At 44.7% G+C, this 12,048-nt stretch overlaps 1 protein-coding gene across 5 annotated transcripts in view; it reads right to left on the reverse strand.

Moving 5' to 3' along the window:
• itsn2a (intersectin 2a) overlaps positions 1–12,048 on the reverse strand; it is a 33,368-nt gene that overhangs the window by 10,331 nt on the left and 10,989 nt on the right. For 2 of the 5 annotated variants that reach the window (XM_076755694.1, XM_076755695.1), the window contains exons 4-21: positions 11,977–12,040; positions 11,357–11,532; positions 10,941–11,162; positions 9,130–9,223; positions 7,253–7,395; positions 6,947–7,010; positions 5,844–5,981; positions 5,646–5,752; positions 5,293–5,555; positions 5,059–5,208; positions 4,829–4,969; positions 4,629–4,716; positions 4,395–4,534; positions 2,861–2,941; positions 2,009–2,148; positions 1,476–1,866; positions 963–1,132; positions 675–735 (exon numbers count right to left, since the gene is read on the reverse strand). In XM_076755694.1, the coding sequence (XP_076611809.1) occupies positions 675–735; positions 963–1,132; positions 1,476–1,866; positions 2,009–2,148; positions 2,861–2,941; positions 4,395–4,534; positions 4,629–4,716; positions 4,829–4,969; positions 5,059–5,208; positions 5,293–5,555; positions 5,646–5,752; positions 5,844–5,981; positions 6,947–7,010; positions 7,253–7,395; positions 9,130–9,223; positions 10,941–11,162; positions 11,357–11,532; positions 11,977–12,040 (2,633 nt within the window). The remainder of the gene's footprint in view (positions 1–674; positions 736–962; positions 1,133–1,475; positions 1,867–2,008; positions 2,149–2,860; positions 2,942–4,394; positions 4,535–4,628; positions 4,717–4,828; positions 4,970–5,058; positions 5,209–5,292; positions 5,556–5,645; positions 5,753–5,843; positions 5,982–6,946; positions 7,011–7,252; positions 7,396–9,129; positions 9,224–10,940; positions 11,163–11,356; positions 11,533–11,976; positions 12,041–12,048) is intronic. The other 3 variants (XM_076755698.1, XM_076755696.1, XM_076755697.1) reach the window with 2 other exon arrangements.

Below are 12,048 nucleotides of genomic sequence, written 5' to 3' on the forward strand. Positions count from 1 at the left end.
CACCAACGCCAGAGGGACATATCTGGCACTTTAGCTGATAAATGCTCCCCTACATTCAGCAGTTAACTTTGTCTTTTGTTCAGTGCTGGGCCGGTAGGATACGGTCCAAAGTCACAGCTGGTCTGCTGAAAACAGCTGCTTGTTGCGGCTGCAAATGATGCTGATGACAGCGGTGAGAGTGAACCACAACAGTAACGTTGTGGGCTGGAAAACCAAATCGGTAAGCTGGTAGAAGCTGAAAAGCTGAGTAGAACTGAGGGGAACTGACGAATCGGATGATACTTCTCTGTGGATTTGTCATTACAAGTGACTCCTTTCACTTGGCGCACAGTCATTTGGTCCACTGTTAACATTAAAATACTGATTACAGCAGCTTTAATCTTAATAAGCTGACAGGGCAGGGAAGCCCCGAATAATCCCAAAGCTCATGACATTTTTATTTTCCAACTGTAGATATCAAATGACAGAACAGCTGTATGGAAACTAGGCACTCTAAAAACCTTTTGGAAAAGACATTATGAGAACTTTTTGTCCTTGTGGTGGCTGAAAACAGAGAGTAAACACCGTTACCATGAAAACAGATAACTCATTTCAGAAAAAAGAAAACTCAGTCAGACCCAATTCACTGCATGCCTGGAGTTAAAAGCAAACATGAGGTAAGATTTCCTTCTTACCTGTGAAGCATCTGATTGGGCAGGAACAGTGCTGTCACCCACTCCCACCCCATCTGGGACTCTGGGTAAAACAGGAGGGGCAAACCATTGGGTTGGAGCCAACACAAGAATAAAAACAACTTCACAGTGCTGTGGCATAAATTACCATGTCCAAGGTGACTGTTGCAGACTAGCATACAGCAAAAAAAGTAAAAAAAATGTTCTATCTTTAGTGTTGGGGAACTGAAATATCACACAGAACCTGTCTTTGACACTGTCCTGACCATCCTGTTTCTCCCTGTACGTTACCTTGCGTTAAGTGGTGGTGGCAGACCGGATGTTCTTCCAGGTGAAGAAGGGACAGTCTTAGTAGCAGATGGGGTCGCACATTTCTCTGCATAACTCTGGGGGAACCAGCCCCTGTTTCCACGGTAGTTCCCACACAGCCAGCCGGGCTCGCCAACGGTCTGCTCATCCACCTGAATCAGGGAAAACACAGTTTCATCAACCACGATCAGACATAACACAGCGACGATGAGGAACATGTCAGCACAAACATGCCATGCATTATGATCACTACACACCAACTGCTTGCTTCATTCATTTATTCTCTACTTTATACTCTCCTGGGTAGTTTAACATATAATAATAAATTATTTATTTATTAGTTGATGTATGTACTAATAATCTGAATCTGCTAAGTAGCTAGCAGTAGCTAAGCTCTTATCAATTAAGTTGGAAATGCATACATAGTGTGTGTTTACAGTGTGTGTGTGTGTGTGTGTGTGTGTGTGTGTGTGTGTGTGTGTGTATGTTTCTTACCTCGATGAGGCAGTCTGCGTCTACACTCAGCTCGTCTGCGTTTCGGGCAACAAACGAGTACAGAGCTCTGTATGTGGTCAGTTTGGAGGATCGCTGAGCCACTGACGCCGACCGCTGTCCTCCTCTATCCTGCTCTTCTTTCCGCCTCCTCTCCTCCTCTTCCTCCTCTTTCCGCTTCCTTTCTTCCTTCCTCTTCTCCTCCTCCTCTCTCCTTCTCCTCTCCTCTTCCTGTGCTTTCTCCTGGGCTGCTCGGAGGCGAGCCTGTGCCTCCCTCTCCTCCTCCTCCCGCTGCCTGGCCCTCTGCTCCTCTAGGAGCCTCCTTTGACGTGCCTCCTCTTCCTCCTTCTCCCTCCTCTCCTGCTCTCTTCTCTCTTGATCTAGCTTTGCCTGCCTGTGGCAAGTAAATGCAAAATACAACACAGAACACATGTTTTATTGGAACTGAAGAGAAACAAAAGCAGATTCAAGGTAAGCGCAATGAACGATTTGCTCCAAACAGACAAATGCAAGTCACATGTTCCCTTCACACTCACCTGGCTGCCTCCTCTTCCTCCCTCTTCCTCCTCTCCATCTCCTCCTCCCTGCGTCTCTGCAGCTCCCTCAGTTTCTCCTCTTTCACTCTGTACAGGTCGTCCAGGACAGCCTGCTGCCTCACCTGCTTCTCCCTCAGCTCCTGATGCAGCCACAGGATATGCGAAGCATTAGAAAGACTTGAAAGACACAAGCGTCAACTAGTTTAACAAGAAAGAAACAGTGTTATGATCAGCCACAAAGCACAACACAACTGTATGCAAGCTTTAATCCTGCCAACGCAGTTGATGTACAGTCACGTATATTCAATCTGTATTCAACTATAGAAAGTATGCCTGTTTCAAAACTCACCTCATATGCTGTGGCTTTGAAAAGGTATTTGATGCAATAGCACAAATACAATCAGTCTAAACATGCAAAACCGATGTAAAGAAGAAAAGCCAGCCAACAAACTGGCAGCCATTCACAGAGTCATGCAAATGTGTGGATGTATATATATGAGCTGAGTTCATTTTGACACAAATTGTGCAGGTTAAGCATTCTGTGTGTGTGTTTTACCCTCAGGGTGCATCCTGTTTACACAGACAACATAGGCTCGAACAAATCCCACAGAGTGAAACAACAAAAAAGAGAAGACATGGTACAGAGGCAGAGCTCCATTTAATAATGAGCCAAAAGACAAAAGAGCATGGATTAGTGCAGAGATCGAATCATCATGGGATGAAAAGGAAAAGAAGATTGTGGCTTAAGGGAAAACAAGAGGTGAGATGACAAAAAACATAATAATGAGGGGCGGTGTAAAAGATTACACAGTGGGAGGTGGAGAGAGAGAGACAGAGAGGAAGAAAAATAACCTTGATGAGAAGGAAGAGCTGGCTGAGGCAGGCCAGCAGAGACAGAAGGCCCCGCAGGACACAGTCATCCATATCCCCAAGCTATGAAGCAAACACACAGTGAGATGGAGGAGGATGGAGGGAGGGATGGACAGAAGGTGAATTACAAGTGTGATCGAGATCAAAGGAGAAAAACAGAGGTGAGTTATAAGAAGGATAAAAGAAGAAGTGGGTGAGTAAAAGCAAAAGACACATCAGTGAAAAAACAAAGGAAATGGAAAATCAGAGAGGAGAACAATGTGAATTATATAAAAAAATAGATGTCCAGGTAGCGGGAAGCAGAGGAAAAAGACAGGGAAGAGAGAAAGAAAGGTGTTAGAAGCTTTAAAAGATCAGCTAAGAAAAGGAAACAATTGAACAGATCAGAGAAGAGCTGCAATGATTAGTATCAGCCTGACGATGTGCTGTGAGAAGACACGACATCATTTTTCACAGGTATTGAATTATCGGGCTTTCTGCCAGCGAATGTGTACATCTGAGTCTGCATGTGTACAATTACGGTTCGGTAATGAGGTTTTCTTCGCCTGAGGGGGGGAACTCTAAAGTTACCATGACCAGCTGAACAAGATTTCACGGCAGCCTTTCGGTGTGAAACTCCCTGTTTTTGTTCTATTCCAATAAAAAATTGCTGAAGGACAGAAAAAGAAAAACTAATATTGGTGCAATCCATCATGAAGTGATGTTGCTTTATCTGGGAAAAATACACTTAGCTGCTTTCTCATAGAGCGTTAGATGAAAAACCACTTTTATGTTTATGCATGAAGTACAGAGTGAGCCAGATGATTAGCTTAGTTAGCAGAAAGACTGGAGAAGGGAACCAGCCCGGTGCTCGGAAAAGTTAAAAAGCACACCTAACAAGTCATATCTTGTCATATCCGAGTGGTGTAAAGCACGCCAAAGCTGGAGTCTGGAGCAGTGGAAGCGTGTTCTGTGTGATGAATCACCATCGAGCAGGCTGCTCTTTTGGTTGAATGGGCACGAATTCCCACAGTCACAATCGTAATGTTGCAGGAAGCCTTCCCAGAAAAGTGGTGGTCATTGAATGGGGTCCAACTCAGTGTCCATGGTTTACAGTGGGATGCCCAACAAGCTCATATACAGTAGGTGTGATGGTGAGATGCCCACTGAGTTTTGCTCACATGGATCTTTCTTCCAGTCTTTATGTTAAGCTAAGCTAACCCCTTCAATAGCATACTCAACAAACAGACATGACAGTGGCATTTGAAAGTCTGCTTCTTGATTTTCAGACCACGGGGATATTGATGAAAATCCATGGCTGACACGACACGCAAAGTACGTTCTGAAACAGAGCAACACTGTCTACTGTGAACCTAAACCTCTTCAAAGCTACAGTCTGTGATCCGAACTACTCTGTCGTGGCCTGACCTAGCTGGTCCTGAACTGATTTGGGTCATGTTGAATTCAAATGGTCTAACCTCCTCTGAGACAGGCTAAAAAGGTCACATCCTGACTCTGGTCTGCTCTGACCACTGACCTTAAGCTCCTTGTTGTACTGCTCCATCTGGGCCAGCTTGTCTGTGGTCTCCCTCTCCAGGGTGTCAAGCTGGTCCTTCAGCCTCCGGCAGTTCACACCTTTCTCTGTCACGCTCCCGTTCAGAGAGGTCAAAGCCACCGCTACAAGGGAAAGGTCAAAGGTCAGAGGCAAGCGAGGGAATTCAGTGACCAATCTCATGTCTGTGTGTGGTGCGAGCGGGCGTTTGTCACCCACAGGAGAGCTTGTTGAGGTTGATGTTTCGCAGCTTCTCAGTCAGCCTCTGCTGTTCTGGGACCAGCTGTGAGAGCTTCCTCTGCCAGTCCTATGGCAAACACGGAGGCGTACGAACAGGAAATGAAAAAAAACATTCATGGGAATAATTTAAGTGCAAATTTTTGATGGGGAAGAAGCAAAAGCCAACGCATTTCTTTCACCTCAAACTGAAGCTGCAACGTGTTGATCTCCGTGATACGAATGTCTCTCTTCTGATTGACGAGGTCCACCTCTGCCTTCAAGATCCGCCTCTTGCTCTGAGCGTCACGGAGACGGTCTGAGATCTGCTTGTGCTTGTTGCCCTGAGAGACCGGGCAGTTGATATTAGTGTGCGCCCATCCTTTCATTCACTTTGCATAATTGTAAGAGAGCACATTCATGAATGTCTCACCACAGCCTCCAGCTCCAACTCCAGACTCTTCTTTTTGGCTCTGAGACGGGAGATCTCTTCCTGCTCCCCTTCTCTCCTTCTGCCCAGCTCCTCTTTCTTGCCACGCTCCCACTCCTCCCTCCGTTGGCGCTCCATCTCCTGCTTTGCCGCCTGAAGGAGAGAAGAAACGTGGTCACTGGACATGGCGATCTAGGCGTTCAGCATCTTACACGTGAGGCTTCTTATCCCACTCACCTCCTTCCTCTCCAGCTCTCTGACTCTCTCCTCCTCCCTCTGTCTCTCCATCTCTCTCTGCCTCTCCAGCCGCCTCTCCTCCTCCAGCCTCCTTCGGTTTTCCTGCTCTCTCGCCTCCCTCTCTCTCCTTTCGTGAGCCTCCCTCTCCTCCCTCTCTCTCCTCTCCCTCTCCTTCCTCTGAGCTTCCTCCAGAGCCAGCCGCCGTTTCTCCAGCTCGGCGCTGCCTCGCGCAAAGTTCTCCTTCAGCTTGTCTTCAAAGGACACTAAGATGAGGAGGAACAAAGCGGCGTGACACAGAGGAAGATCAAATGCTCACATTATAAGAAAAGGTACATGCGTGGGACATGTCGTACCACTGCTCTTGGTCTTTTGTGCAGGTTCTACTTCTGTTGTGTCTATTAAACAGGGAGTTGTGTAGGGCCCCGTTCCATTAACAAGCTCACTGGTCTTGATTCCTCCTCTGAAATGAGCAGAAAGAAAAATGTTTGTGGTTGTTACAATGAATGCATTCATACATCCAGTGTCATTCTGTGTGGGTGTGCACATGTTACCTGAGAGAGGGCGGTACCAGGTCTTGAGGCAGTGTGAGGGGTAGAGGTCGGCCGGTTTTAGCCATGTCCACCAGATGCATGGCCAGAATGAACTCATCCCCTTGTAGCTGACCATCTTTATCCACATCTGCCAAGGTCCTATGTTCGCACAACACAGTCAGTCACATCGTAGAGCAAAAAAAGATGAAATCTGCAACTTTTCTGGTGAGAATTTCATGATTTTAAAGCAGCACAATTGTTTTCTTTAGAGGTAATGGAACAAGCTGCAAATTATGAACTCTTCAACTTGTTATGGGGGATGAGTTAGCAAACAGTTGCCTTATTTACACATCCAGCAGACACAGAGCAGCATTAACATTCATCCACAGTCATGTTTTGGACCATCCAGCTCCAACAAGTAACTCTCCTTATAATGCTGTCTTGGTTTTCACAAACTCCTGAAGGAAATATCTCTATCTAGTCGCTAACTTAGTCTGTTTGCTGGTGCTGCATATTACATAAACAAGGTTTGTAAGAGCATTCGCTAAAAACAGCTGCCTGCTGCAGCTGAAAACAGCACCGATGAGAGCACCAAGAGTGAACCAAAACATCAAATTAAATTCAGATTTAGCACTCAATTAATCTTGCTTGGGAAATTCAATTTTTCCACTCTGTTATTAGTTGTTTACATACACACACGCACGCACGCATGTGCACACACACACACACACACACACACACACACACACACACACACAAACACACACACACATAGAAGCCTCTATAAAGCTCTGAGGCCTAAACTGCTGCAATAAGCTAAAATATGCAAAAATTCTCTAATCAGCTAGCTGGGCAGCTATTTAAAGTGTGCACCACAATGAGGTGTGATAAAGTCAGAAGTAAGATTTTGGATCATCGTCCACGTTTGTTGCATTTCCTTTATATAATGTAGAGGGCATTAATGGGTGGAACATTACAGATCTCAGCATTAACACCAGAGAAATAGACAATATTCAGCAGTTTAGTTTTGATATTCCCTCAGTTTTCCATCTTTAGGGTCATTATTATTTACACTGGCGAAAAGCTGGAGAGCAAAGACGCCACCACACACACCTTATACTCACCAGATGGTCGCTAGCTGAGTCTGGGTCAGGTTGGACGCTATCAGCGCATTTCGAACCTGAGGTCCTGCAAATAAACAACAGCATAGTGAATTCTGACGCCAACTGATGTGGAAGTGTTTGTGTGCACCTGACCGCCGTGTTCTGTCAAGTGGTGTTAAAAGCAATCACAAGAGTACATGAGTGCATTTGTGTGAAGAGAAACTGACCCAGAGTTTGCTCTGTGAAACTTTGAGGACGCCACTTATGAGCAGCCAAGAGGCCCTGTTTATTTAGCTTGGAGAGAGTTTGTGTGTGTGTGTGACCTACCTGACAAGTAGCCACTCATGAGCTTGTCTAGTGTGTTGAACTGCTGACGGTACTTGAGTCTTGAGGCCTGTGGGACAGCCCAGTCACTTGCACCCGTTTTCGGAGAGTTACTGGTCAATGACGCGGTGGAGGAAGAATTTGAACTACGAAAAGAGAGAAAAGAGAGGCGTGTCAATATGTCAAGATATCACCTAAAGGGAAATTACACAATAATATTATGTGGTCAGTGTTCCCTTCTCCCTTGCATTCAAGCCTTGACTTTAAAACCACTAATTGCCTCGAGACTCCCCGGTGTTATTTCTCGGCTCTTAATTAGCTGTGGAGGAAAGTGCTGCAAGCGACTGCGTAGACTCTGAAACAAGACAGCACTGTATTCTCAGGGAACGCTAATCAGCTATTCTGTTTTTACTATAAACAATAGCTCTGCAAGAATAGAAAAGGATAGGCTGGGTCACTGATGTGCATTTGAGAAGAATGGGTTTTCAAGCGTTATAGGGTGGAAACTTGCAGTGCTCCTCAGAAATAAAAGGGGACGTTTCAGGGAGACAATGGAAGATATAGTGTGGGATCCACCCGCTGCCCGAGGGCTTTTTTAGTGTGTGTGTGTGTGTGTGTGCGTGCCTGTGTGAATTAGTGCGACCAAGTAGGGCTGTAAAATTCTTATATTAAAACTTGTTATGAGTCCCGAAACAGAACCAGGAGAGGAACACGGTGTCTAGCATGATATAAGAGAAGGTCACAGTCTGAGCTGAAGGTTAAAGTGATGTGGGTGCCTCTGGAATCAACCTGTGCTGCTGTTCCACTCCCAAACACCCCTACTGCCCTTATTATTGCTTTGGTATCACTCAAAACAATACATTCAAAATGAAATCTGACACGACTCCTATCCTGTTTCCCAAACCACAGAAAATACCATGAGAGGGATCAAGGATACTGGATACTGTTATTGTCTTTTTTTGAAGAGAATCTAGCTGTAACTGCACAAAACCTCCCAGACTCTGGTTTCCTTTTTGTTCACTCTTCATTACATCCCGCCGTGGTAACTAGTCCAGGCGAGGATTAAGTGCTTGGTTCAAAGGCACAACTGAAAGTCTGACTGTTCTGGATGCAGTAATAACACATGTGGCATTATTAGTATTTAATGTGACAAATCACGCTGGTGACGGATTTCAAATTGCCTTTTGCGTCACAGACATTTGAGCACGTCATCTTGGGTTATGGGAAACACTGATTGACACTTTTCACTATTTTCTGACATTTTATTGCCCAAAAAACAAATCAATCAATCAAGACAATAATGAACAGATTAACCGACAGTGAAAATAACGGCTGCAGCCCTGTTGCAGAGGGAACAGTCTGTCATAATGATGCCTGTGGTCTGAACAAAGCCACAGTGACCTCCTCCCATCGGAATGCCATTTGATTCCAGTTCTCCTCTAATGTTTGTAACTCCGAACAAGCCCACTTCCTACTGTTGCCAACTAGAACATCGGATTTCAAAATGCCTTCCTGCTCTCTCTGTTATCTAAGTGTTTCATCTCTGCCTGCATTCTGATCCCCAATCCTACCCTGCACAAGCGCTGCTACTTTGTGAGCGCTGAACTAATGGGCTGGTGGAGTGTGAGGCATACCAATGTTTACACCAGCCTTTCTTTCAAAATCACTGTATAATAAATGATGCATTTTAGAAATCCCAACATCCCCCATAAAACTTGAAAACAGAGTACTTTATTTTAAATTTATGTTTCAGGGGAACTCGATGTGCTGACAGAGGACATTCAAAATGAGCTAAATCCTCTTTACAGGCTCTTTGGGGCAGCAGATATGATACACAGATATCTTATACTGTATGCATTTATTTACACTCTGGGTCTCACCTGCTGGATCCAAGGTCCAGAAGAGAGTTTGCCTTTGACATGCCAGTGGATGGAGAGAACGCCATGGGAGAGGAGAAGCCAGAGAGAGGGAGCGCTGAAAACAGGGTTGGAGGCAGATAGTTGATAGTTCAATATCATTTTGACAAATTCAAGGTAATATTAGAAAACAACGTGAATAATTCTTCAGTGCATGCATGTAAACACATACAGTGTGTGCACGTGCTTTCCTTATGCAATCAATCTCTATCATACTGCAGACGTGCAGGGTGCAATTGTCCTTGAATGTGTGTACATCTAATCTTATCTCCTCATACTTTATAGTCCCTGCACACAGAGCTCCAGCAGCAAGGTTACTGACATCTGACTAAGAGCACAGTGATCCCAATCGTCTGCAAGCCTGCACTAAAGAGGGTTAGCGTTGAGAGCTGCAGCAAACTAATAGAATTTCATCAGCAGGGAGAGGGGGATAACAACTGAGGGGAGACCAAATAATAGTAGACATTTCACACTCACTCTCATTAGATTGCTCATTTCACAGGCAAAAAATGTAGTTGAACAGACAGAATGAGATTAAAGAGAGAAATCAAAGTACACATGGAGAAAGTGAGAGACGAAGAGAACAGAGACAGGTAAAAGAGATATCCGAAAAGAAAAAAACATACTAAATGAGTAGGTATATATCATACATGCCACCTGACATCAATGGCTGCTTTTCATATAACAGATGCAGTAACTGCAGTAAAGACTGTGGTGACTCATTTCCTTGGTGTTAAAAAGCAGCTCTTACTTACATACCACAACATACACACACATACGTACGGATATTCAGTGCAATGCATGTGTGCACTTCGAGACAGATATAAGTCCTCAGGGAGCAGACACATAAGGTTCAGCCCTTTCTTGTTGCATGTGTAATCCACACACCGACACCACACTGCACCAAGGCCTGAATAACTGACCCTGATGCACTAACTATTACGCAACAGGATTGGTTGCACCGGCTATTCATAAATCCATTACTAAATTTGTGCATAAAGTCACTCCTAAGCTCTGAGTAACAACTAGTTGGTTTCTAATTTGTAATTTACTAAATCAGTAAATGCTACGAAACACTTAAAAGCTTTCAACTAGCATTAAGAAAACGGGAAATCTGTGTCACATCACAAGCGCCAAACTTGAAAAAAAAAAAAAAAAAAACACACATAGCTTTAGTGAGCAAAGTGCTATGTTAAGTTTCACTGCTAATCCTTTCCAGATTTAGGCGTGGCTTCGGTTAATGTATATATGAGTACATGGAGAAATCAGTGTGCTTCAGGGAACATAGTATTTATGTCATGAATGGGAAGGAAATATTGAGTTAAGCTAACCCTAAGCAATGCTACCGATACCATTTAAGGTACAATGTGTTATTTTTCTGAAAAGTGTTCAAACGCCCCCAAAACATGAGAACATGCATTAGCACATCCACTCTTCTCATTTTACAGGTATGTGTGTTCCCAGCTGTAGTGACTTTCTTTGCATGTCACTTAATATCACTAGTCAATATATTCTAATCAATAATTATACCATTCAGCACAGATATAAAGGACAAGCTTCTTATCTATGCTTTTTTTCAACACTCTGTGTTGCTCTTTTGCATGTTATCTCAAACCGACGTGTCGGTGAAATATTCCTGCTACATGAAATGGCTCAGGAACACAGTCCACCCTCTTGATTCCGGGTCAGGTTTGAATGAATTGGTGCTAAACCACTAAGCAATATCTATATTTTTTGTCTCAAGCAAATCAGAATGGTTCCGCTGCAGAACCGACCTGCATTGTTGGGAACGAGAGGTGGGGTGAGGAGGCTGACATTGCCGTTGGGGAGTCCAGAGTTTCCCAGGGAGGTGATGAGGGGCAGAGTCATTGGCGATGGCACCAGGGGTTGCACAGTGAGCATGTGGGGGTTAGCCGGGATAGGTGTTAGGATGGGCATGACTGACATAGGTGACATGGATGACAGACCGATGGACAGGTTTGGCATAGAACCCATACCTGTTAGGAGGAAACGCACACGTGAACATGGAGAGATCAAGAGCACTGTTTCAAGAAACAAACTAACTTGACAAGACACTTTACTTTCCGAGGCCACTGATGAAACAACACTTCTAAGATTGTTAGAGAAAGTGTTCAAGTCTTGCAGTTTTGAAATTGAATTGCAGTTGTAGTATCCTCAGAGAGATTTTTACCAAACCGTGCGGATGAAGGGATGGTTGAAGCTGAATTGGAGATGGGAGATTGCTTCATGATGACTGGCAGGGAAGAGGGTAAGTTGCGCCCCTGAAGTTTGAGTTTAATGAGTTTCATGGCGATGGAAAACTCCAGTCTGTCCATCTTCCCGTCGCTTTCCATGTCAGCTAAGTTCCTGGAGGAGGAGGAGGAGAAGAAGGAGGAGGAGGAGGAGGAGGAGAGAGCGCTGATATAATATGGTCTGTTTATAGCAAAGTGCACATTCCTAGTATTGTTTTTTCTGTACTGAGGCACAAAAAACAAGGTTCTGGTGGGACTGAATTCCAGTAGCGCACGCGCACACACACACACACACACACACACACACACACACACACACACACACAGACACACAGTCTGCTCTAATTACAGTACTCATACACTTTCTCCCCCCTCTTACACACACAGTTTGCTTGGTGGGGCAGGCTGTGGAGGAAGTTAGTGCTCGACAGGAAGTTCAAAGCAGGCCGAGAGGACCAAACTGACCAGAAACAAAGGTTGGACCTATTGACCTACTTGCTCTGGCTTAACAACACATTATTTAGGGTGAAGACTCAATAAGTGGTAAGTTGGTGCTTACCAGATCTCAGCCAGGACAGAAGGAGGCAGGCCAGACTGGAGGAAGAATTTCCGGGCTTGTTCTCCTGAAGAC

This window comes from Chaetodon auriga, chromosome 18 (genome assembly GCF_051107435.1).
Source record: "Chaetodon auriga isolate fChaAug3 chromosome 18, fChaAug3.hap1, whole genome shotgun sequence".
NCBI lineage: Eukaryota > Metazoa > Chordata > Actinopteri > Chaetodontiformes > Chaetodontidae > Chaetodon > Chaetodon auriga.